Here is a 27,089-nt window from a genome sequence, read left to right on the forward strand (position 1 = left end):
ATCCAAGATATGCCTTTTATGCAAGTAATATGTTTTTAGGTATTAGGATCAGTAGTCGCACATCAAAATTGGGTACACTGTCTTTCACAGTGAGGCTTTTTGCAGTGGGTTTGAAAAATCAACCAAAGTACTCTCATGTAACAATGTTTTTTTCCAAAAGGCTCGACAGTGAATTTATGGGAACTTTAAATGAGGACAGCTACGAAAAGCTAAGATATTTTTAGGACTCACCAACACAAATATAAGAAAGTAACTAGGTCAGATCAAAACCCTCACATTATTTTCATTCATCAAAGACCATTACCTTTGTCGTTCTTCTCCAGTCTCATCTAAAACCCATGCGTATGCAAATGAAGCTTTTCCAGCCTTTTTGGAATCCTGTTCATATTTATGCATTGTTCTTTTATTCACATTTCCAAGGAGGTAAAGCAGATGCCCCATAAGAGTGCTTTTGCCAGCATCCACATGACCTAAAAACAAACAAAAGGTATTGTATTTTTGTAGCTGATCATTCAACTAAGTCCCCCCTGCCCCCATGAACCCTTTTTCCCTCCTCTGTAACCAGAACCAAGATGCCGTGGGTTTTGTGCGCCCCTACAAATGTACAAAATAAATAAATAAAATTGGCTAACCTCAAAAGCATGATACTTGATGACAGAGATGCACCAATGACATTTGAACAGCCATTATTACAGCACATAGAAATGGGAGGAATCTAGCAAGAAGCATGATAGTAAAACATTTTTTCAAGAAAATTAACAACCTTTCAAAGTACAGTATTTCAAGGAGGTTTAATTTCATAAATAAAGGAGAAAATGTGATACGGCTCAGAGGTTCACCCCATCTGGTAGTGTGATGGTTAATTTACTCACCTAAGCACCACAGGCAATAATTGTTGTGCGTTGTTAGTGCTATCTGGAAACATAGGGGCTGTATTTTCCATAATGTCTGCACTCTCACAGTACTGTATCTTTGCCTCTGGGTGGCAATGTCTGTAGACCAGCTGCGTTCTGGCAACCGTCAACAGAGAGGACCAAGAATTTAAATCCAACTTCTTCTTGCACAAACCCATTTTCCCACAGTGAAATGATACAATGATGTATCACAGGATTACTGTTCCCACAATGCATATGCAAGTGTGGTATGGCCAAGCAATGGAACAGAAAATTGAATTTAATGTGTTTGCATATCCAGCTTTTACTGATAAACTCGAAGTCCAATAAGGGTTGGCTAAAAGCCTATGGATATTAGGGACAGAACAACAAATAATTAGGTTATCCTAAGGTAAATCGTGAGTAGAGCATATCAACATAGAAGTGGGGTTTTCTGATAGGTGTGTAGTACTCGAGTTGGTTATACTTTAAACCATAAAGTTTGTAACTTAACCTTGCAAGTGTCATGAAGCGCCGATTACGTCCGTTCTGGACTTCGTGGTCCCTGACCCATAGAGGACTGAATTCCGTGATCCTTCCAACATGGCCGTTGAATACGAAACGCAGCTTACCAGCCTTTACGCGCTACGTTCAACTTCCTACAAAACAGTCACACCCCCGCGGCTCTGCGCGTCTCAAAGCTACCGCTTTGAGTAGTCAGACGTGTGTTGCCGGAGTTCACTCGGGGCCTCCTTCCGAGTCCCGTTTCCCATTTTCCTGATTAAACCCCTTTTCCGTCCCCTTTCCTTGTACTACCTTCTTCCGTGCTCATCTTCCTGGATTTCTCCTGTGCTCGGTTCACGGCGTTCTGTGCCTGCAAGTTAGGATACGGTTTCCTTCCTGGTTCCCGGTCCTGGATATTTGAACGCTACTTGGCGTAGGACTTGCAATCCTCACGCTGGAATCCAAAGACCTGCACACGGGCCTGTATAAATCCCGGACCGTGCAAAAGAAGGAAGTCACATCCAAGAAGGTTGCAAGCAAAGAGAAACAGGTGAGAAGGCGAGAGACATGTGACTGCAAGTCCTTGTCTCTCGCTGGGACTCCCTAATCTACAAAGTAAAGTCCCGAAATAGATGTTCAATGAAAGAGTTCCAACACCTAACCTTAACAAGACGTTTAGCCTCCTGGCTACCCCATGCGAACAACACAATCAGTTCCAAGGAATTGTCCAAAGAACAAGTTCATAAACCTAATCTTCCAAGTGGAAATATATTTGAATGCTTCAAAAGTCTTCAGCTGGGAAGGTTCTTGTTGCAGTTACTCACACTTTGGTCCCTCCTTTAGGCCTCTTGTATCTTGCTTCTCTAACACGCCCCCATGATTCAGGTTTCACAGCTGTCCTCTTCTGGTTTCCTTCTGCCTAAGCACAATCATGCAAGGATTTCTCGCAGCCCTTGGTTTTTTAAAAGTTTTCTGTAGGTCTCTCAGAGGCCTTAGATGGCTCAGTTTGGATACTAGGTCCATCCTGGACCTTGGCTCTCACCACCAGACTTGGCCTTTCTCGCAACTCTCAACAGGTTCCTCATGAACCTTGGGTTTCTTTGGATACCAGCAGGTCCCTCGTAGGCTTTGGTTTTCACAGCATTCTCAACATGTTCATTCTGGACATTGGCTTTATCCGAATTTTCCTGGCCCTTGGCTTCCTCAGGATTCTCTACAACTTGGCTTTCTCAACAACAGCAATAGGTATTTCTCCCCACCTCATTAGGGTCCTTGTCAAGGAGCAATTATATGTCACTCTCCTTCCACAGGTTCATTCTCTGTCCCTTTTACCTTTGGATTGCTGGTAGAAGGCCTTCAAAATCAATTCCGCTTTGGGAGTTGTCTGACCTTGGATATCTTCTCTTTATGGTTTCCAGGCATGGACTGCTTCCAGTCTCTTCCAGATCCTTCTTGCCTTCTTCCAGAGAGCACCCTTATGCTGGCTTGTTACTTCTCAAATGCTCTCCCACACTGAACTTTCAAAGCCCCTTTTATCTACTCTCGAGAGATGCTGAATCCTAAATCTTGTTCTTGATAGGTTAGTCTCCATTTTAGGTTGAACTCTTGAATTTTATTGGTTATTCTCAGGGGACTTCTTGGTTTCCCTCATTATATTATTATGAATGGGGCTTTTTCATTGTATAATAATTTTCTTGTTTTCAATGCCACGGACACAAGGTTTTAAAGGTGTTTGAGCATGCAGTGCCATCATGGAGTCCCTACCCCCAAAGTGAACATGTCTGTGTTGATCTGCACCTCTCCTACTCTGCAAAGACTCGGACCGGACTGGGCGCTCCACTGTTCAGAGTCTTCACCTGCTTGGTTTCCTGCAGGTAAGGTTGGAAATCAGATTCTCTGTGACTCAGACTACATGTCCTCTGTAATATCTTGACTATTGCTCTGGTCACCATCTGGCAAATGCATCAAGCAATGCTTCTTGGGAGATGTAGTGCTGCAAGTCCGTATTCAGCAGAGGCACACCTGATAGGGTAATAGGGTGTTACTGTGTCACAGGCAAGGGGTTGGAGAGGGAGAAACAGCTGGTGGGATCTCACCTCATCCACCCTCGGCACATCAGTAGCAGTAGTAACAACTGTGTCCTTGGTGGTTGGCTTCCCCAAATGTAAGGATGGAGAGTTCAGACAAAACACCACAAATACATCTTGAAAACCTGACGGGGCATATCATTCCTGGATTAAGGGCAGACTCAATAATGATTAAGCAAGCGAGGAGTCACTTCCTGTCTTCCTAACATGGCCGCCTCCTAATTCCCAGAGGTTACAGTGTAGGTCTAGTCATCTCCACTCTTTCCCTACTTAAGCCCCACCCCTCGTGTGCTCTGCGCTTCGCGTCTTTTCTGCCTCGGCAGTTAACGCTTATCGCGGTCCGCTCTGTCAGGAGATTAGCAGCTATATTCTTTCCACAGTTCCACAGTATCCAAGTCCTTGTATTGTTCCCGTTCTTGTTAGTTAATTCAGGCGTCCTAGTGAGATTTTCAGTTCCCAGTGTTTTAGTCAGGAGTTCTGTCAGTCAGCTGTTTTCCTGTCATCGTTGCCACAGCTTTTCTCCAGGTGGTCTGTGAAGTGCGTAGCAGCATACGGAGCTAATTTCAGTCATGGCACTTATTTCGCAGCAAGTATATTCGTACATTTGGCAGCCCAGCAAAACTGTTTACGCTCTGAGGTGGTTATTTAACAGTAGGGTGGCATGTTAGTACGAGTGTGCAAACATTGCAAAGTAGTCTTTTAGTTCCGTTTGTTGAACTCTGTTACATGCATTAAGCGCTCTCAGCCAGATTTCCTGAAACTTCTCTCAGAAGAATTTGTAGCATTCCTCCGCATTATCCTCTGTATTAGAATTCATTTCAGGAACATTGGGGAGAGAGAAATAAGGTTCTGCTTTCTAACCTTTTCATATTGTCAAGTGGCATTTACATAAAGTTGGGCATTTTCTTCAGAGTATTGTTTGTGACCTGTGTAGTACTTGGTGGCGCTTCATTATTGTTGGGGTTCCTATTTTTGGTGTCCTCAGGATAGATTACCATCTTAGCATACTACTCAAGTTTTACCCTCCACCCCACAGTAGTTTCAGTATTCCTTGTGCCCGTTCCTTATTTCACCATAACTACCATACACAAACCCTTAGTTTCTTCATTGCCCATTCTTCAGAACAAGCGCCCCTGCACAAAAGCAGAAGGTAAATAGGAAGAATGTTTATCATATGTTCTCACATTGAGTCAGTGCCCATCGTTTTCCCCTGAAAAAATTTGAATCCTTGTTCTAAGAAGAGCCTTCTGTGTTTTAACAGGAATTCCGATGCAGTAGGGAGGCCTCTAATTAGAAGCAACTTCGCCCTCTAAGAAGAGTCCTTGTGGTGTTCCCGCAGAGTTCAGGTAAGCGTTACAAAATCCTCTCTGAATTCATTTTCTATATACAATCAGATTTATAGGAAAGTATATTTTAAAGGTCTGCTACTCCCACAATGTAGTGGAAAGCAATCCTAAAACAGTGGCAATTACAATGCCATGATTCTTATCGTCAACTCCTGAAGTTGCTCAGCAATGACACCTTCTCCGACAGGCCATACCAGAGATTGGTATTAACCATAGCTATGACTGGTGTGTGGCCCAATTATAAGAATCTACCCTGGGTTTGCCGACTGCTAGAACGGCTCAAACTGCCATGCCGTGAAGCCTTGTTTGTGCATTGAATTTTGAACCTCTAGTGGCTGGAACCCTTGTTGAATTCCTCTCTGCTTTGCTGATCATTAAGCATTGTGCTTTGCAAATGTTTGTGTCCTGCTCATTTGCTGCCGTTATCCCTTTCATACAGAGTCTTTACTCCTCTGCCTCTAACCACTATGCTTATTCTTGATTGTTGTGCTGTGTCCTTGCAGTCTCGAGTTCATGTTCCTTTTACTGTGTTCCTGCAGTCTCCATCCCTGCTCCATGTTCTGCTTTCTCAGATAGCGATTTTGTCTCAGCTTTACCCTGAATATTTCACCGTTTCTCTTTCAGCCATTTGCCCCTGCTTCAAGTTGTGACTGAACCCAACGTTCTACTTACAAATTCTTAATTTGTTTACAGTCAATTTCTACAGCTTACGTCACTTACCCAGATTACATACCTTATATACAGATTGCTACATTTAACCAGTCAGTCCTTTGCTACAATTATCTAGTTTCCAGGGCCTTTGGCGAGTTCTCATTTAGTTATTTGCTACTGGTATTCTAGTTCCTATCTCCTTTCTTGCTCTGCATTCTTATTGCCTTGAACCTTACTACTCTCCTTTGTCCACCTTTTATCCCTCTTGGGCTTAGTGTCTTAAATGCCATCACCTGTACCTCTGTATATTCCTTTGTACAGAGAAAGGCTCCTATATACTGAAAGGAAATCTCTACCCCTTACTTTGTCTGGTCTTAGCTATGGTCCATTATGTATTTAATGTAAGTGTGTTGACTGATGTTCTGACAGAGGAAAACCACAGGTTTTTCCTATTTAAGTATTGTCACAGATGGTTTTAGGTCCTGGGATCCCGGTGAGCTCAGAGAAATACTAGAGTCCCTATTTCACAGTTGTATGTGTTGGAATGTGCGTGGCTTGAATTCTTTTATTGAAAGGTGTAGAGACAGGGATTACCTGAGGAGATATGGGATTGATATGGCATTTCTACAGAAGACACATCTTCTCCCTGATAGGTTCTCTGTGCTAATGGGGGATGGGGCGGTTTGGATCCTCGTATTCTGCTTACACGAGGAGCCTGTTGATTTGGATAGCAAGCTCTGTCCCGTTTTCCATACAAAAGATGCACCGAGGCACAGAAGGGCGATATGTGATTGTACAGGGCTTGTTGGAGTGCAGGGATGTATGTTTAGTTAACTCGTAAACCGCACAATGTAGACAAGGCAGACTTCTTCCCCAGGCTGTTGGGTAGGTGGGGATATAGACGGGGCTATTTGATTATGGGGGAGGTACTCTAATTGTACCCTGGAGCCAGAGCTGAATAGATCCGTGGCATCAATGTTTAGATCCCAGGCATCCCGAGCCTTGGAATACAGTTTGAATGCCTTTGGCCTGATTCATGCATGGAGAGGTAAACACTGGACAGAGTTGTTACTCCTTTAATTTGAGCCCTCATAGTGTGTACACAAGGATTGATCACTTTTTCATGAATACTGAACTTGCACATGTGTGGGGTTGGCATTGTTGAACCATTTACCCATGCTGGTGTCCGAGCAGATGAAGAGTGTGATACCGTTGTGGAGATTTAGGGCTGAAGGGTTACGAGATGCCTACAAGGACATGCTGGATGATTCGCATATTTAGAGATTGATGGAGGTACACTGGAAGTGTGGGGGTAGAATGGGAGGCGTGCAAGGTGGTGATAAGAGAAGCGCCTGTCAACGAAGTGTGGTGTGCAATCAGCAATGAAGAGGTAACTTGAGGAAACCGAGAAGTCCATACACCTGATTGAGAATGGGGAGGAAGGTCCGGTGGGGAAGGAGGGTGTACTTAATGCTTTAAGAATGAAATGCACAGAGTAACGGGAGGCCATGGGGAAACAGGAGTACAACATGTAGGCGAATAACCTACACAGAGAAGGAGCTACACATTGGCTATGCTTTTGGCTTGGCTTCTTCACAGAGAACTCCTGCAGACATCAATTATGTCAGTGTATACCCAAGAAGGGATAGAGGTGCATACGGAACAGGAAATAAACAAGGCGTTTGCTACCTATTAAAGGGCCCTGTACAAGGCTAATGATGGGTCGGGTGGAAGAGACACTCAGTCTGATTGATGTACCGCACCTTAGCCTAGCCCAGATTGCAGAGCTGGATGAACTCTGTTGGAAATTGAGGATGGAATGCGACATATCCCCTCAGGTTTAGACCCCAGGGACAGATGATCTTCTGGGGAATTTTCTAAGATGTAAGGGGCAATGCGGGGGCGGGGGAGTTGGAGGGGGAATCCAAGAGACATGGGTTTGTACCGACCTTTGTCCATGTTGAACACAGACATGAAGATCCTTAGAGCCCTGACAGTGATAAAGTTACAGAGGGTGGACACCTCACTCTGATCCACCCAGATCAGGCAGTATTTATGCCTGGTAGGAACACATGGAATAACCTGAAGCGTTTGCACCATGTTATCATACACACACACATGGCTGGAATCTCCAATGTACAGTTGTGTCCTTGGACTCGGAAAAAGCATTCAATTCAGTAAGATGGGTATGGATCTGGGCGGTCTTGCAGAGGGGTTTCAACTGGGTCCATCTATTGTGCATTGTATAAGACTGCTTTATACTTCGGTATGAGCGAGAGTGAAGACGGGGAAAGAGGTCTCAGAATGCTGGAAAGTGGGTAAGGGGATGAGGCAGGAATGTCCCCTCACCCCCATCCTATTTGCACTGGCCTTGGAACCTTTGGCGTGTATGCATCTGCAGGATATGACGGAAGCAGGGATAACAATATGCACAGAAACGCATGTGGTGTCCTTGTACGCCGACAAAATGCTTCTATACGTGCAAAACACAGGAGCAAATATTCCATTGTTGCTGGAGAAATTTGCCAATTAAATGGCCTGTCGGGGGATAAGATAAATAGAGGTAAATGTTGCATCTTCCCACAAGGATCCATGTTGTCCCTCCCTGTCTCAGAGTTGCAGATTCTACCCCTTGCCTGGGAGCGGGATACGTTCACTTACCTCGGTATCAGAATACAGAGGGACTTCCAGAACACGCACTTTGATAATACCCAAGGGCTATTGCAGGGATATAGAAGTCAGCAGAGTTTTGGAACAGATTACCTTTGTCACTAATGGGCAGGGTAGCACTGGTTAAGATGGTAGTGCTCCATAGAGGTCTGTACTACTTTGCTAATGTGCCACCCTCGTACCAAAAAGAATGTTTGGCAAATTGGATACTATCGTTCGAGAGAAACTTTGGGTGAGAGGCCAGAGAAGGGTTGCTTTGACTACCCTGCAGGAAGCATACCACTCTGGAGGTGCCCCCCCAACACCCTCCCGCCCAAAGTACCGAATTTTGAGGCATACTATTTGCAGCTCAGCTGCAGTTTGTGACACTGTGGTTATCTTACGAGATTCCTGAGGGGAGACTGCTGGCTGGCTCAGTAAGTCCATATAACGTCAAGGAAATATTATGTTTGTCCAAGGGACAGACAGCTGGCCCTACTGTAAACAATTTGGAAGACGGATATGGAGGAGGGCGAAGCAATGGGTAGGCTGTGAGAACCCTTACTCAACACATTCCATTGGGTATGGACGCGTAACATTTAGGAAAGGTGGGAAGAACCAAGTTAAATGAGTGGGGAATGTTAGGCCTGGCTGTTTGGGGTGATAGGTTTGAGGACGGCAGACTGAGTAGGAGCCACTTTCTGTTCTATGCTGGTGTAATGGGCAGGGCATGTAAGCTCTAGGAAACGCTGCCGGAAGAGCCGCCGTCTTGTCTGCTGCTGGAAGGTATTTATTCCCTCAAATAAGGGGGCCGCCCGATTTCTGCAATTTACCAGTTACTGATGCGCAATAGAAATAAGATAGGAAAGGGGAAGACAGTTAAGGAGGACTGGGAGAGTGACTTGGGTATCACATTTTAGGAACAGTGGAAAAGGATTTGCGAATACACAAAGTTGGTATCTCAAAAGGCATGTTTAAGGCTTCTGAAATGTAATGTCCTGCAGAAGACTTATCCGAAGCAGAGACCCATACATATGAACCCAATGAGGCCTGTCAGATACCCTTGCTGTGGGATTGGAGAGGCACAATCCCTCAATATAATCTGGCAATGTCCAGGACTTGGTGAATTCTGGAAAGGTGTTGTTGGCTAAAATCTGTGGAATGGATAACAGGCTCTCCATTAATATGCCTGCTGGCGCAGTTCCCCAGGCGATAATCAATGAAACAGCTTAACAAGATGGTGGCTTTGGCTCTGATGTTGGCAAAGCAACGAATAACTATGGCATGATGCAAACCTAAGGGTTCCAGAAAACTAGATTAGTCAAAATACATGATTAAATTGGTGAATGCTGAACTGGCAGCGTTGATTAGGATTGAGTGCACATATGTGGAAGTTGTGACAATGAATAGGATGGAATGGGCATTGCTATTGGATGGCTTGCTTTACCCATCAGATGAGGCCCCCATAAGGAATTAGCTCCTCTCTAGCAAGATACGTTGGCATTGCTGTGGCATGGTACTGAAAAATTGATTGGTGGAGGAACCTGTATATATAGCAAGGGAGGCCTAGATGTGTAAAGTGTGGTCTACAGTTGTTGTGAGGGCAGAGGGAGGGGGAGTTATACTTTTTGTGGGGCTGTGTATGGGTTATTGGTTACGTTGACGATATCCTGGTGGATATGCCTTGAATATTGGTGGATATGCTTTGAATATTGCAATCATCTGAAGTAAAAAAATAATAATAAAGAGATTTAAAACAAACAAAGAAAGTATCATCACAGATGGCCTAAAAACACACAAACTCTTGAAGACAGTTCAAAGGTTGTTATTGTTTTTGTAATTCATGGGCTTTCTAAGGACCAAACCTCTATGTCTCGTCTAGAGACTGGCATTGCTTCCCTAACCTAGGCGTCCCTCAACCCCGGGATAGTTGCTAGAGATCAGTAACCCCTACTATCTACCAAACTGTCTGGCTTGGTGTGATGACTTAAAGGGAATACCTTATCTATCTTACTCCCTCATGGAACAATCGAGGTGATCCCTGCTCTAGTTTCCCCAATTGGTTGCAAGTTATGGGTTGTGCCTTTCAGACACTCAGGCCCCACTCGATCTAAACCTTCCACACCCTACTGTTCCTCTTCCTAGGGTAACCTATCGCTCTCTCTTCCCTCCCTGTACTCTTGTCTTTCCTACTCCACCCAGTGTCTCTCCTTGCTCTCCTTGATAATCTCTCCCCTGTCCCACCAGTGTTCCTCTCCCTACTATGTACCCTCCAAGCCAGCACCTGTCCCCCTCTCTATTGCCACCCTACTACTCCCCTCTCCACACTACCACTCCCCTCTATTACTACTCCCTTCTGCACCCACACCTTCTCCCTCAGTCACTCTTCTTTCACATCCCCAGTCACCTTGCTATTCACTCCCTAATCTCCCGCCTCTATTGATCTTGCACGCACATCTTTCACGCTCACTCAAATCCACATACCACTCTCTTCCACCAACCAATAACTCACCTTGAACACACTTAATTCTCCTCCAGGCTCCTCCGCTCTGTCCTTGTTATGCTATTTTAGCGTGGGTTTATAGAGTGCAGCAAATACCCAAGGGTGTCAAGGCGCTATAGGTTCTGAGGATTGCATCGAATGTAACGGGAGAGGAATTGTACAATAGGAGTCCAATGTTAAGGCTTATCGAAAATAACGTTTTTGAGATGCTTCCGAAAACTCAAAAAGTTTGTCGTGGTACGAAGAGGGGCTAGGAGAGTATTCCAAAGTCTGGATACTTGGACAGCAAAAAGTACAGACACCCTGTCTTTCCTTCCGATACTTCGGGATAATCGGCTTCCTATTCGAGTTAGATCTTAAAGATTGAGGCAGAGTAAACAGTCTGTGTTTAGATGCAAGTGAATTAGAGTAAGTGCGATGAAGACTTAACACCAGACACATTTTCTTATATATAATCTGGTTTCTGATGGGGAGCCAGTGCGGAGAGCGCAGATCTGGGGTGATGTGGTCATATTTCTTAACTATCATGAAGGTTCTAGCCACAGTATTTTGCACTCCCTTCAGAGATGTATGTGGTTAGGGGCACTTACGTGAATGCTATTGTTAAAACCCAACCTAGATGAAATCAGCAAGTTCATTCTAAGAACCTCACGAGGAAAGGAAATGAGGGGGATGATATACTTTAGATTCCTGATAAAAAAAGAAACAGGATTTTGAAACGGAAGCAACTTGACTGTTAGTTTATCATCATCAACTAAAATGTCTAGATTCTTGACTTTTGCTTTGGGCACTGCCTAAAGGAGACTTGTCCAAAAAGAAGGGGACCAAGAGTTCGGATTTTCATTCACTATGAGATTTTCTGTTTTTATTAAGATTCATTTTTAAGTAGTTTTGGTCCATACAGTGGTTTGATAGCAGGCAGTGGGCCTCATCACGAGTTGGGCTGTAGCCCTTAAATGCAGCTGTAGCCCTTAAATGCAGCGATAATATTACTGCCGCATTTAAAGGCTGGCCCTATCACGAATTGGCTGCTTTACATCCAGGTTTTTTCTGGAGGTGAAAATCCCATTTAGCGCCCTGTTTTCGGCGGTATTACCGCTGGCTGTATTAGCGTATGGTATTCGTTCTGAAAATGCCCCATTGGATCCAATGTACCCAATGGGGATTGGGGATTTACCGTTAATGCCCAACCCGTGATCTGGCGGTATTACCGCCAGCTGTATTAGCATGGGGTATTAGCACCGAAAATGCTCCATTGGATCCAATGGACCCAATGGAGAATGGGCATTCCACCGGTGATCCGGCTGTAATACTGCTGCACCGGTGAACGTTAACGCTATTACAGTTGGGCAGTATTACAGCCGGGATACCGCCCAACTCGTGATGAGGCTCAGTCTCTGATCTTTACGGACAAAGTGTCACTGCCTTTGTTGAGCTTCACCAGCATCGGGGTATGATCTGCATCATTTTCAAAAAGTACTCCTGATTGGTGCAGGATGTCCATTAAAGGATGGAGATAAAAGTTTAAAAGGATTGGTGACAAAGCCGAACCCGCTGGGACCACACATGTCAATGGCATAGTCTGTGAATAAAATGGTCCAAGATATATTTGTCAGACTCTAAGAAATGATTGGATCGATTTAAGGCCATTTCGCTGAATGCCCATTTCATAGGAGTATACAACCAAAAAAGTGATGGGTGGAAGATTTTGAATACATCTGAACCCCTGACACTGCTCTAGGTAACCTTCCACACCACTGTTTTTAGCCCATCGGCGCAACTGCAAAAAGGGTCTAGCAATATGCAAATCAGTCAGGTACTGCCATCAATGATAGCACCCCAGCCCATTTCATAGTCTGTCGAGCATGATTGAGTGAGTGACCATGCCAAACGCAGCCGACAGGTCCAGTAAGATGAGCCACCTGTATCTGAATCCTCTCATAGATAATCAAATACAGAGATGGCGATTAATTCTGTACTCCACACATTTAAGCTTTATCTTGGAGTGTTGAGTTGTCAACATCATTTTGAATTGGATTCACAATGAACCCTTCAAGTGGTTTTAAAAGGAAGGATAGTTGAAATACGGGTCGAAAATTATTAAAATCTGAAGAGATTATTTTTTTTTTAAACTTAATTTTATTGAGAGTCACATCGGTAGGAACACATTACAATTAAATCAACGTTAGAGCAATACGAGTACCACATCATACACATGATGAAAAAGCAATAGATCATGGCGTGGAGGCTGTCGGACAACATATCACACAAATATCCTCTGAAAGGCGCCCAAATGTCCTTAGGGCGGCTTGTTACAGGTACAGTCAATACGTATTGCTCTTCACATTTGTTAACAAATGTAAGTTCACAAAGGAAATCAACAATTAGGGGTGCATTCGTGGCTTTCCAAAATTTCAATAAACATTGTTTTGCAACAGCACAGGCCACATTAAACAGACGCGTGGTGGTTTCAGCCACCTTACCAATATCTCCAAACAGGTATTTCAAGGGGGTAGAGATGCTGGAATTGATGTTAGTTTCTCGAGGATCTCTGCAACATGACCCCAGAACATTATGCCCAGTACATATGGAAAGCGTTTGCATTTGGTTCACCACATTTCAGACATTCCCCGGAGCAGGTCGCTGTGAACTTGGCCATCTTGGCAGGGGTACAGGCAAGGTGATTGAGAATTTTGAATTGGTTCAGGCATAGGCCAGCATTTAAAGACACATAATTTGTTAAATGGCAACATCTGAGCCATTGTTCCTCCCCCAGTGTTACACCCAGGTCTACCTCTCATTTAGTTTGTGTGGTATTCAGGATTTGGAATGTGCTTGTACCAAGGTGTACAAATTGGAGACCCCCTTCTTTGCCCCATTTTCAGCTGTTATTGCATGTAAACTCATGTGTAGGGGCTCTGGAGGAAACGACAGCCATCTCACTGCAAACGCGACTTTCATGCTGTCATATTGGAGCAGTTTTAGCTGTCCACCCCCAACAGTGTTCACAAAATCCACAGAGCTCGCGTACGTACCCTCAGGAAACCTATCCCACAATTTTAGCAGCTTATCTGGGTCCCATATGTTTGTTTGTTTGTTTATTTATATAGCGCACCTGACCCGGAGGTATTTGGGCGCTTGTGAAGGTAATGGTTACATGGTACATAGTATGCATTATATACATGCTAGTACAGTTATACAGAAAGAAAATAGCTGTCAATCTAGTGAATACAGTTATACAGGGAAGGTAAAACAGTAAACAATCCAAGGCGAAATCAATGTATAAAGATAAATGGAGTCAAACAGCAGGACAATAAAGTGTAGTGTTGACGAAGTGGGTTAGGATTTGTTAAGGATCCACGAGATAACATGTCTTCGGAATATGTCAAAAGATTGAATATTTTTAATATCCTGTGGGAGTGTGTTCTATAACTGACTAGCTAAAACCGGGAAACTGACACCGCCCGCTCTTTTTAGGTTGTACCTGGGCACAGCCAAGCAAGATGAATTAGATGATCTTGTCATTCTAGGGGTTAGTTTCCGTGTGAATTTGTCTGTGAGATAGGGAGGGGCTTGGTGGTTAAGTGCCTTGTGGTTAAGGCGGATTGTCTTCAGGTCGATTTTTTCTTTTTAATGGAGAGCCAGTTGTATCGTCTTCTAGTTGCTGAAATGTGCTCTCTTCTTGGGATATTCAATGCTACCCTAAGCGCATTATTTTGTAGAATCTGTAGTTTGTTTGTAATGGATTTATTAGCGCCTAGGTAAAGGCTGTTGCAATAATCCAATTTAGATTGTATGAGTGCTCTGGCTAATGTTCGACAACTGTTAGGTGATAATAGTGGTCTACAAGCCCTGATCAACTTTCCCCTGTAGGCTGTGGCAGAGGCAGTCATGTTTACCTGTTTGGATAGATTCGAATGGTCATCAAGGTAAAAACCTATGGTTTTTACATTTGTGGCTATGGGTATATTATTCCCATCAATAATGATGCTAATGTAGTTAGGGCACAATTTGTGAAGGTTATTAGATGAACCGACTAAGAGTAACTCGGTCTTGTCATCATTCAGGCAGAGGCCATGTGTGGCCATCCATGTCTGAATGATGGTGTAGACTTCGTTAATCCGGGCAACATCAATGTCGTAGGTTCCTGATAGTGGTAGGAGTATCTGGGTGTCACCTGCATAATTAGTGTAGGTGACACCCAGACGGTCCAATTTGTTGAAGAGTGGCTTTGTAAAAGTATTGTACAAAGTAGGCAAAACGCAGGAACCTTGTGGGACTCCGCAGGTGATAGGGATGGGATCAGCCGCAGCCGTGGGTGAAAAAACCTGCATTGTTCTATTCTGGAGGAAGGATTGTATCCATGTGACTGCCGAGCTAGAGAAGTGTGCTGCTGATGAGAAGTGCTCTCACAGTATTTTATGGTCTACCAAATCAAAAGCAGCAGATAGGTCTAGGAGGGGTAAGATAGCAACTTTGCCTTTGTCTTTCAGGTCGTAAATCTGACTTTTAAGGTCAACAAGGGCAGTTTCCGTCCCGTGCTGGGGTCTGAAGCCAGATTGGCAGGTTCCAAGTAATTGGTTGGATTCAAGATAGTCTTGAATTTGCAGATAAGCAATTCTAGCCAGGATTTTGAATAAGAAGGGGACTGTCGTGATCGGTCTATAATTGGTGGGTATAGCTGGATCTAGCGTCTGCCTCTTGAGTAATGGGAGAACCCAGGACTGTTTCAAGTTGCTAGGGACTGAATTACTGACGAAGGACGAGTTTATAAGTTTTGTAATAAAGGGGGCTAAATCTCTAGCAGCATCTTTTATAATCTGCGCTGGGCAGCTGTCACCTTTACAATTTGAGGGTTTAAGAGAAGCAATAACTTTATGAACTTCAGATATGGATACCTTATTAAATTTGAATCCTGAGTTGATGTGTGCTGCAGGGGGTAGTGTAGAGGACGTAGGGTTACCGGTGGTCAGTTGTAATCTTTTGTCAGCTATTTTAGTCTGGAGTCCTTTAATTTTGTTAGACAGGGCATTTTGTATGCTGGTGCACCAATGTTTATCCTTAGTGCAAGTATCTGCTTTTGGGTTAGGGCTTTCTAACTCTCTTAGTATGAATAATTCCTTCGGGCTGGAGCCAGCTTGGCTGATTCGATTGTTAAAGGTATCTTTTTTTGGTGCGGATTATCTCGTTTTTGTAAGTAGCAGTGATAGTGGTTAAGTTAGTTTTATTTTCATGAGTAGGGGTGGATTTCCAAAGTGTTTCCAGTTTCCTTTTTTCTGTACGTAGGACTTGAAGTTCAGGAGTAAACCAAGAGTTCAAATGGGCTTTTGGTTTGCTTTTACATAGTTTTAAAGGTGTAATAATGTCTATAGCTTTGGTCATAGATTTGTTGTAGATATCAACCAACAGGGTGGGATCAATGGTGTCAGGTAGAGTATTGAGAGTAGGGATTACCAAAGGCATTAACGTTTCTGCTGTAATATTACGTTTGTTTCTGGTAAGACATGGCGGCGCTATAGGAGGCTTTATCCTCATTTGGTTGTTGACATTGATGTCTAAGGAGATGAAGTAATCGTCTGACCATATGAGTGGTGTGGAGTCTGTTAGAGTGATGTTGCAATTAAGATCTGCAACCCAATCAAGTATCCTGACCTTCTCGTGGGTAGGTTTAGTACTTCTTTGGGAGTAGCCTTGTTCAGCTAAGGCAATAGCTAGGGAGGTGGCGTGTGGATCACTGGCGTCATTATAGCCAAGGTTGAAGTCACCTAGAATAATGTTTTGCGCCGAAGGTTTAGTGGTATCCACTGCTAATGAAGTGATATCATCTTTGAAGGATCTGGGGGGACCAGGAGGTCTGTAGATAATATGAATGGTAATAGTGTTAGGCGAGGTTTGGAACTTAACTGAGAGGTGTTCACATGATGCCAGAGAAGCTGAGGCAGCTATCCTTATGTTGAGGGTGGTTTTGAAGATGATAGCTGTTCCTCCTCCTCGGGCATTGGGTCGGTCGGCTCTAAGGATGGAATAGTTATCAGGGACAGCTAGGGCGATAGATAGGCCCGCTGCATCGTGCAGCCAAGTTTCTGTCACCGCAAGGAAGTCGAGGTTATTGTTCAGTATGACAGCTGCAATCTCTGTTGCGTGGGCGATAAGGGATCTGGCGTTTAGAAGTGCCCCTTTAATAGGCTGCATCTGACTATCTAGCAAGGCGAGGCTAGGATTAGTGTCTGCTGGGTTGTTAGTTGTGGTTAAGTTGGTTTTATTTTTGCACCTAGGCTTGTCATTAGTTAATTCAGTAAGGGATGTGCGGGTAGTCTTATAGTTCTGTTTAGCTAGTGAGTGCTGGGTTATAGGTAGTCTACTACCTAGTCTATTGTTGCGCTTAGTTGTGTCAGGGTTGGTGGTAGGTGAATCTATTCGCAGACTGGGCGTCTTGGTAACAGTAGGAGGGAGAGGTATTCTATGCAGGAAAGGGTTGCTCTGTTTATCATAGGGTCTAGCGCCTGGGTATAAGGTAGGTAGAAACAAGGTTGGCTTAATTCTGGAGTCTCTGAAAGTAGGATTAAGTGCTGGTAGGAAAGGCGTGGGTGGGATAGAGCTATGGGTGAGATTAGTGGTTGGGGAGTTCCAATGTTCCATCTTAGCGAGATGAAATGGTCTAGTACCAGTCCATATGGAGGCGAGTATGAAGGACAGGGTGCAGAGTAAGCTAATCATGGTATGTCCCCTAACTGTACCATGTGTGAGTGTAGGTGAGTCGTAGGGATCACTCCAATGTTAGTGATAACATTAGGCTAGTATAGCTATGCAAGTTGTATAGTAAAAGGGTAGCTGGGACAGCAAGTTGTTGTGCTCAATGTGGAATCAATGGAGAGTAAATGGGCTAGTTCAGATCGATGGTAAAGCAAATATGCTAGTTCAAAGCAATGGTGGGACAAATATGCAAGCTCAAATCAATGGTGAAACAAATAGTCTGGTTCAAATCAATAATAAAACAAATATGCTAGCTCAAATCAGTGGTGAAACAAATATGCTAGCTCAAATCAGTAGTGAAACAAATAGGCTAGTTCAAATCAAGTGGTAAAATGATAAGGATGGTTCAACTCAGTGGAAAAAGCGAGTCATCTAGTACGAAGCAGTGTTAATCTTCTCTGTAATGCCCCATCAAATGTGGGGGAGATACCATTGAAGTGCCATAGCGGGGCCGCAGGGTCATAGGGTATTTCCACCCATATTCTTTTGTATATCCTGGACCGTGCATGAACGGTGGTGCTAACGGAGTCGAACTTGCAGGTGTCTTTGTGATGGAGACCGAAGATGATAGATCTAAGGTCGGTCGGGGATGCTGCATATTTCTCTATGGGGATATGTGCGGCAGTATCGTCTGGGTCGTACCAGTGTTTGGAAAACTGGGCCTGAGCCGTCAAATAATAAAGTTTGAAGTCTGGGGCAGCAATACCACTGCTTGAATACAGCTCCACCAATTTGTCCCATTTCATTCTTGCAGCTCCCTCCCCCATACGAATGAAGTGGAGCGGCCATATAAGGAGATGGGGAGCTTAGCCCATAACTGGAGTTTGACTGTTAGCACTTGTAAGAATGCTTCATGGTTATCCACGTATAACGTATGTTTCTCTCTGGACACGACTATGCTCAAATAGCGGACTCGCACGGGAGTCCATCGAAACCCACTGATGTTTGAAGGGCATTTGGTGGCGAGAGTGAGTGGAAACAATTCAGACTTGGTGTTATTAATTTTATACCCAGAGTAGCATGCAAAGTTGTGCATGTCCTTAATGATGGGTATTAGGTTTGCCTCAGGGTCCCTGGATATAAAGGAGAGTATCATCCGCATAAAGAGATACCTGCGGCGGGCCAGTCATTCTGATGCCCCTGTGCGCATGTTTCTTCTGGACGAACTCAGCCATTGGTTCGATTGTGAGGAAAAACAATATGGGGGAGAAGGGGCAGCCCTGTCTGGTGCCCGTGCCCAGGTGGAACAGCACGGACAGCGTGTGATTGGTAAGAACCCTCGCACCTGGTTTAGTTTAGAGTAATCAGACACATCTTATAAAGTACGCCCCCAAGCCAAAGTATTTAAGCACTGAGAACAGGTATACCCAGGAGACCGAGTCAAATGCCTTCTCGGCGTCTAGTGCAGCTACAGCTGCGTTTGCATTCGGACAAATCTGTGCCATCACCCCGAATAGCCTGCGAAGATTAAGGGCAGTGGACCGCATTGGGTTAAAACCTGACTGGTCCGGGTGTACCATGTAGGGCATGTTTGGGAGGAGTCTAGTCGAGAGGATTTTAGCAAAAATGTTTGCATCGGTATTAATCAGGGAGAGGGGTCTGTATGAGGACATATCGTGGGAGGGACGGCGCAGCTTTAGCAGTACAGTTATAGCTTCACGCATTGAATCTGGGAGTATACCTCGTTCTATAGCCTCCGCCCACACGTTCAGCAAAATGGGTGCCAATTTCTCGTGACATTCCTTATATAATTCAACACCGAGACCATCGGAACCAGGAGCTTTCCCGGAAGCCAAGGCCTTGATGGCGGTAGTTATCTCTTCCAGGGAAATCAGCAGGTCCAGTGTGGATCCGACCTCAGGCGAGAGAACTGGAAACTCTAATCCATGTAAATATTCAGATATTTCCTCAGAAGATCTCTCGTCGCGTTTAGAGTATAGTGCTGTATAAAACTGTAAATGTGGCATTTATTTCTCCCTCCTGGTTCACCACTTTCCCTGTGCTGTTTGAATACTCGCAATAGGACTTCGATAGCTTTCCGCTTTCAGCATATTGGCCATGGACTTGCCCGCTTTGTCACCCTCACCATACTTGCAGGCCCTTACAGGGGCAGCCATATAGTGCACCACTCTATCAGCCAGTTTTTGGAATTCACTCAGGAGTACATGAATGTCTGCAATGGTATCCTTATTGTAACACTATAACTCTGTTCAAGTTTCAACAGCTGGCACTCTGGCTCAATTCTTTCCTTACTGATTTAAGTAGCCCAGTGGTCTTGGACATAAGGATACCACAAAGCCATACTTTGAATGTTTCCCATAGTGTTGCATAGGAGCTGATAGAGCCCTCGTTAATTTCAAAGAACTCCTCTATCTCAACATGTAGGGATTTGCACACAGCAGGATCATTGGGGATAGCAGAGGGCATCCTCCAGCACTTGGCTCGCGGGGGACATTACAGAGTTTGAGGCATAGGGAGATCGGAGAATGGTCCGAGAGTGTAAGCGGGTGGATGTCGCATGCCGACACCGCATTTGAAAGTGAGGTAGACAAGAGCCAGTAGTCGATCCGAGACTCAGAGTCATGGACCGTGGAATAGTACATGTATTGTTTGTCGGGTGCAGCATGCGCCAGGCGTCAATCAAAGCTGTCTGCAGCAATTGTTGCAAGGTGGTGGCAGCCTTCGTGAGCGTGCGGGGGGCAGTGGATGACCTGTCCAGCGTTGTGTCAAGGATTGTGTTGAAATTCCCCCCCCCCCAAGAGTACTAAAGTCTCATCCAGCAGAACAAGCATGTCCAACATTCGGCCCGTATGTATTGACCAGGACCACTGAGTGGCCAACCAATTCCCCGCAAACCAACACAAACCTTCCCATAGGGTCTATTTTACTATTTAAATACTGGAAGCCTAGCAATGGATGAATAAGGGTATGGACCCCCTCGCCCCTAGACTGTGCAGAATATTCTGTATAATATTGAAGTGGGCCCCAACGTGCGTTGAAGTTAGCATTTACTTTCTTTAATGCATGCGTTTCCTGGAGCATCAATATCTGCGGGTTGTGTCTTTATACGTATGCCGCCACTTTCCTTACCCGGGTTATTGAGACCCCGTACTTTCCAAGAAAGCAGCCGAACTGTCAGCCTGCTGCCTGTATGAGTGTTATGTGCCATTTGTAATCACTGTGTTTATCGTAAGTTTTATATGCATAATCCAGTCCAATACTGTTCGTAGCAACATGACTCAATTTTCAAACTTTTAATGTCCCCAACTCAACCCTGTCCACTGTCAAGGGTCGAACTCCGTAAACCCCCCCACCCGCACCATCAACACAATGACTTTCCCCCCTTGAACTTGTGCAAACTTCCAGGGGTGCATATGCTGTCTTTCGCACCTTCCCCAACCGGAAGCTACCGATCCGGCACAACCTTACAGTTTAATTCAGTGCCACCCAGAAAACGTACCCTCCGACACATTCAAAAGGATATTACAATCAGCAACATTCAATCTGCCGGGTCTCTCCTCTGCTTTGGGCCGAGGGGATCTGTTCTGGTCTGCTCCTTGGTCACATGGTGGTAGTGGGATTGAGGCTTCGATGTAGTCCACTGCCGCACACAGATTTTCAAAGAAGTGAGCTCTGCCGCTGTGCTGTATCTGTAACTGTAACTTTGCTGGGAAGATTAGAGCATATGGGACGAGTCTTAGTCGGAGTTGCCTCTTAACCTGCTCGTAGGATCTCCTCTGTGCTTGCACCCCTGCAACAAAATCTGGGGAAATATGAATGTTGTCTCCTTCGTGGCGCAAGGGCCCCATCTCTCTTGCCATCCTAAGGGCCGCATCCCTGCCTCTGTAGTTGAGTAGCTTGGCAATAATTGTATGAGGAGGAGCTCCGGGTTTAGGCGCCGGAGCCAGTGTGCGGTGGGCCCTCTCCACAAGGAAATGGTCTGAGAACGAAGTAGCCCCAAAGAGGGATTTCAGGAGGGCCTCCATGTGTATTTCCATGGGTCCTTTACAAGAGGATTCTGCCACTTACACTATGCAAATGTTGTTTCTCCTGGATCTGGATTCCAGATCGCTGCATTTGTCTCGCATCTTGGTGATCTCACCCTTTAGCAGAGTGATGTTGCGGCTGTGTTGGCCAATTGAGTCCTTGTTAGTGCTTATCCTGGTCTCGGCTTCCGTCACCCAGGCACTTTCCTTGTCCAGGCGCGCCTTGAGTGACACGATGGTGGAAACAATGTCATCCAGTTTTACGTTAACGGCAAGAAACCCGCTCTGCATGGTGGTGAGGAGTTGATCGTCCCTGGAAGTATTAGTGGACATTGCTGGAGGGTCTCCGGTTATTAGCACCATGGCGGTCAGGGCTTGAGTGTTTGTAAACAAGTCCATTGGGCCTTTATTCCTGACACCAGAGCCCTTTGTCATTGTCAAAGGATTGTTATGTGTGTGCCGTCTTGCACACTGCGTGTTTGGGATAGAGCAAGTTATTTAATGGTGGAAATGTGCCCAAAGGTATCATGCACACTGTGGCGAGGTTACACGTGTGTTGTCAGCCCGTTGGAGTTTCTTCTCACCGGGGCTGGCTTGAGATCGTTGGGGCAGCTCCCTTCTCCACTGGCCACGTCCCAGCACAGCCGAGCGGTAGGCATGGAGTCGTCAGGGCACAGGACCGTAGTACTGAAGTGGGGTCTTATGTATTGCCCGAGACCAAAGCGGTCAGCCTAGTATCCACAATTATCAACTACAGACAGGATGAACTGACTTTAATTCAACTCTGCCCCTGTTTATCAGCATGCACGAGTTTAGGGCGTGCCTTGCAATGTGTTCAAGCAATGTTCTCAATAGTATGAGGAGATGACAATGATGCATCTGTTGAATATATTTATGTAGTTCAGTCGCAGTATTCCTTAATCAGCTACCCGCTGACTCCAGCGTATTGCCCGTGGAGATCAGCATTGTAGCATGTAGGTCAGCCAAGGTTAGGCACCACACTGTTTTGTAGCGTGACTCCTCCACTGCACACTGTATACTAGGAGGGATTGTGCTCACCCAGGTCCGGTAGTATTGACTGCGTCCCCGGGTCTCAGTCCCAATTTCCTCAGTACAAGTTTTTACTGGGGGCCAAGTAATGCCACTTGTGCCGAGAGTTCACAAGAGAACAGGAACACCATGCATATAGTTTGCCACAACGGGTGTATTTCTCTGCACAGTCTTCAAATGTACAGCCAACCTTACAGTCTGAATGGGTATGAACTGTGTCCCCACATGTCTTTGGAAGCCTTGCCCTCAGTGTTGCTAAAATCAGCAGAGAGTCTGCCAGACGCACACCGACAGACAACATTGAAAGTTTGCAGGCTAATGCGGAGTAGTATTCAGGCCGCGTGCATGAGGCAATTCAGCAATCCGTCGTGACCCACTTGGGGTAGGATATGGTTTAGCGTGGTCAGTGTCGACCAACCCCGGAGGAGTCCGCTGTTTTGTAAGATTTGTACCGTCCAATGTATGTCCGCAGCCGGACGATGGCCGCAGGGGGTACTCCCCAGCACCCGCCCGGCTACTTCACAGGGGTCTCACAGCTGTTGCAGTGAGATTCGTCACACGTCCTCCCACATTGATGGCATTACGGGGTTGGGCGCGTGTGGGTATCGGGTGTAATGTTAATTGGCAAAATAATGTAGCGCATACATCAAGCAAACTGGGTGCTCCCCTCTGGCCGGATCTTTACAAATGTCAATGCCCCAGTGTCAATATGGTGCCCAGACTCCCGCTACAGGAAACTTGAATGGGTTGTGATCTCCCATGTCCTCGCGTATATTATGTACCTTGTGAGGCCGCTTACCAGGGAAACGCAGCACTGCCCACTGTATCCACGTGCGTATTAGAGTTGCCAGGTGATTCTCCCAATCTCTAGGAGTCTCAAGGCATTATGTGGAGTATATGCAATGTTGTAACTGAGGCTTTTCCGATTGGGGAGTGCGGCAGGACTTCGGACGGGATTCAGCAACGTCCCTTCTGACGGTCCAAATTTTGTGCGTTATGCCGACACCGCTACGTGTGGAGTTCGGGGTGCAGCCAGAGGGGGGATTGCACTATGCCCGCCCTGTGTCCGAGGCGATGTGGTTGGTGGTGCCAGCGGCGGATCTCTCTCCCAGTTTCTTCGTAGGGCTCGGCCCTCCTCATCACATATGGCTGCTGCAGTTGTCGCGCAGCGCATTCTATGTCCGGGGTGGTCGCTGGTGTCCGCTGGGTGCAGGCACACTCTGAGCGAGCCCGGCTCCATCTCCTGCAGTCTCGGCCGGTGCAGGTGAGCGTCACCAAAGTTGGCCCTATTGGCCGGTAGATGATGAGGCTACACTCTGCTTAATCTGCTGTCCCACGGGTCGTGTATTGCAAAAGTTGTGACTGGGAGGGGGGTTGGGTGGGGGGGATGGGAAGATCTACGAACATGTAGCCCTCTCAGGGATTATTACAGAGCCAGGGAGGTAACGCATACAAGTCTGGACTGCGGGACGGGCTCCCGGCAGGCGGCTCCTCCTTCCTTGTGCCCTGCAGAGCAGCGCCCCCCCAGCGAGTTAGAGTAATTGCTGTGTGGTTCTAGCGGCCGGCCTCCACAGTGTGTCGTCCACGGTCCTTCCGGCACAAATATCTCGGATATTTCCAAGCGGTTCGCATCACAAGTTCAGTCGAATGTTCTATGACTTTGTGGACAAATGCAGCAGTAAATCAGTTCACGGGGTGGCTCCGGAGAGGATATTTTAGATTAAAGGATCTGTGCCGGACCGGAGCTCAGGAGCTAGGCAGCCATCACGTGCTTGCGCAACAGCACTCCCCACCCCGCTAGAGATTCTTTTTTTAATAGAGGCTTCATAACAGAATGTTTCCACAAATTAGGAAATATTCCCGAAGAAATAAAAGGACTAATATATTCTCTGGGAATAAAGGACTGAGGTCACATAATTCTGGGTGGGAGGATGCAGAGTGGGGAGTAAGTACATTTGGTAAAGGGAAGAAGATCTAAAAGCGGATTACTGTCTAATTCAGAAAAGGAACAAAGACGTTTCTGCACTGTGGGTTTTTCTGGTTCTTTTTTTTGCAGGGCACAGGTTGAGGAGTTGGTTACGGTAAGGTCGGTCCTTAAAAATAAGACACTAGTTGGTCTGCTAGTGTTTGTGTTGATGTTATAGAGGAAGTGTCATGTTCTCTACAGATTTCATTAAGTACTGCAAAGACCGATTTAGTAACACTGGAAGTGGAGTGAATCCTGTTTCTGTACAAGAGCTTTTTAGTTTGAACAATTTCTTTCTTATAGACCAGTCTACATTGTATAAGCATTCTGAAGTCCTCTGTAAACTGAGTGTGTCGCTATGGTGTCTCGAGATTTTTAACTTTATACAGAATGAGATCAAGTTCTGGGGCGAACCATCTGTTGGTGAGTTTCTGAAGGTGGAGGGAGCTGGCTGTGGCGGCAGGGGTCAAGTTATCGATTATCTCCGTAGTAAGAGATTGTAGGTTGCTCAATACTGCATTGGGGGATGAGGGGACAAATGCCCTGACTGGGTTCTGTTTGGAGGGGTAGTTAGTTACAAAACAAGAGACTTTCCTCTGGAGATATGGTACCAAGCCCGGGTGCTTACTAAGTGTGGCATTCCTACTCTTTTTCTTTTGCATAAAAGGGACAGAAAAAGGCATTCTGAAGTGGTTGGTCCAGAAAAAGGTGAGAGGGTTACCGACAGATTTCTGAGACACTGGTAAAAAGTTGATCCAGAGCATGGCGAGCTATATGAGAAGGGGGAAAGACTTGCGACCGAATGCCAAGGTCTTGTAGTGAGGCGATCAAGTATAATGCAGACTTCTGTTTTGTATTTGGTCCAGAAATTGAAATTGCCCAACACTATTGATTGGCTATTTTCCAAGCGTCCTTACTCCACCTGGTCGCTTGGTGCTCCAGCTCCTCCCTGGACCTCATCCAAACAACTCACACGTTCCTGCTATCTGTCCTCCCTTTATCCTACCTCTTCCCTTTCCATTGGACCTTCACCGCAGCTGGTTCCCCGGGCCAAGCACTGCCTTTCCTTTTCCAAGGGGAGTTGTTACAATAAGAGAAACGTTCAAAAGTGATCATAGGCCTCACCCCTTTCTCATACGCAGGTCCACTAGTCTGCAGCAATAGCAGCCTGCAACAGTGAATGTACCAGTTTGAGTGAGGGCAACCTGGCTGGTTGAAAATGCCAGCCTGACTAGGGGGCCACTCCATGGTTCCACACAGGTGAGTGAACTATCCTTGTCCCTGAGCGAGCAAGTCTTGCTGGGTGCTCCGCGCACTAACTCACGCTGGCGTTGTGCTGGTGCTTCTCCCCGGGTGGGTGGACCCCCCTGCAGTACTTCACTGATATTCAAAGTGAGGTGGGTAACGTAGTAGCTTGCTAAGTTCAGACTGCTGCATGGATCTCTCTGCCTGTTGCTCGGTCAACTTTCTTTCCCTCAGGTTGCTGCTGGCTACCCCACAGTCAAAGCTACGGACACTGGAGATCCTAGGAGTCAAAGAGAAAGACACTGACCCCAATGGTGCTGTGCAGGCACGGGGGGGATACAGTGGTACACTTGTGAAGCAAATAGGCACGGGGGAAGGGAAAGAGAATGGGGCCCTCCCAACTCCCACACCCTTCCTCAAGGATGTGACTCACTCAGGCGTACATCCTGTTAGGCCTCCCACATCAGGCTGACTGGGGTCCTTACCCCCACCTGACAGGACCAGATCGCAGTATTCTCCTGGTTTGCGCCTTAGGATCCACAAACAAAAGCCACTCTTGCTTCCCCTCTTCAATGGGCTTGCAGGGTATTTGTGAGAGTAACTTGTTCAGAGACCTTGAGACTCCCTTTGTTTCTGTGGTTAGTCTCAAGTGAAACCAGTGTACATGCCTAGAGGAATTTCATACTAGTACATGGTTCATATCCTTACTTGCTCACCATCTCAAACTGTCTTTAGCCTGTCTCTGTTATTTGCCCTGCCTATTCATTCTTTTACACTTTCCCGTTCTACGTGCTTGTCTGGTTACTTTAGATAAGCTTCCAAACCTAGCCATGGTGCCCCCAGTTGAGCATTCTGATAGTATCTAAGGAATGACATTACTACTTTGGAGGCATTATGTAACCATTAGCTAAAATAAGGTATATATTTCTATTTTTCAGAAAACTCTTGAAAATGGCTGACGGTAAATGTAGAGATCTAGACAAAACGGTCCGCTTCAACTGGTAACTCATCAATTAACATGCCTGTCCATATAAAACATTTCTCCTGTAGTGTTGCAGGGCTCACAGGTAAATACACCTCACACAGCTGATCTTAGTACAACTATATCCTACTGTGCGCCCCAACTATTTACCGTCCTAAGAAAACCTTACTATATGCTTCTTCGTCATTCACCTTTTTCTTAATGTGGAATTTAAATAATGAAACGCGCATTGGCAAAGCCTATCAGTCTGACTTTATAAACGTATAGGGGAAGATTTTCCTGCAAACTACCACAGGCCAAAATAGGCTCAACGTTTACATTTGCAAAGCTAAATTACTGGACTTACCAATGTTTATATCATTGTAGATTTGCCCTTGGACGGAATTCTCAAATCTTGCACTAATTACTGCCAGATTGCCAAACTCTGTGCTTCCTCTATAGTTTTATTCCTGTTGTAAGTTCTCCGACTGGCACCGATTATGCATGCTCTCAAAA

General features: G+C 45.6%; 1 protein-coding gene across 1 annotated transcript in view; it reads right to left on the reverse strand.

Moving 5' to 3' along the window:
• Window positions 1–27,089, reverse strand: part of HBS1L (HBS1 like translational GTPase) — a 1,647,668-nt gene that overhangs the window by 783,483 nt on the left and 837,096 nt on the right. The window contains exon 6 of the mRNA XM_069606737.1: window positions 305–470. Within this exon, the coding sequence (XP_069462838.1) occupies window positions 305–470 (166 nt within the window). The remainder of the gene's footprint in view (window positions 1–304; window positions 471–27,089) is intronic.

Source organism: Ambystoma mexicanum, chromosome 4p, assembly GCF_040938575.1.
Source record: "Ambystoma mexicanum isolate Mex_15411 chromosome 4p, UKY_AmexF1_1, whole genome shotgun sequence".
NCBI classification, from domain to species: domain Eukaryota; kingdom Metazoa; phylum Chordata; class Amphibia; order Caudata; family Ambystomatidae; genus Ambystoma; species Ambystoma mexicanum.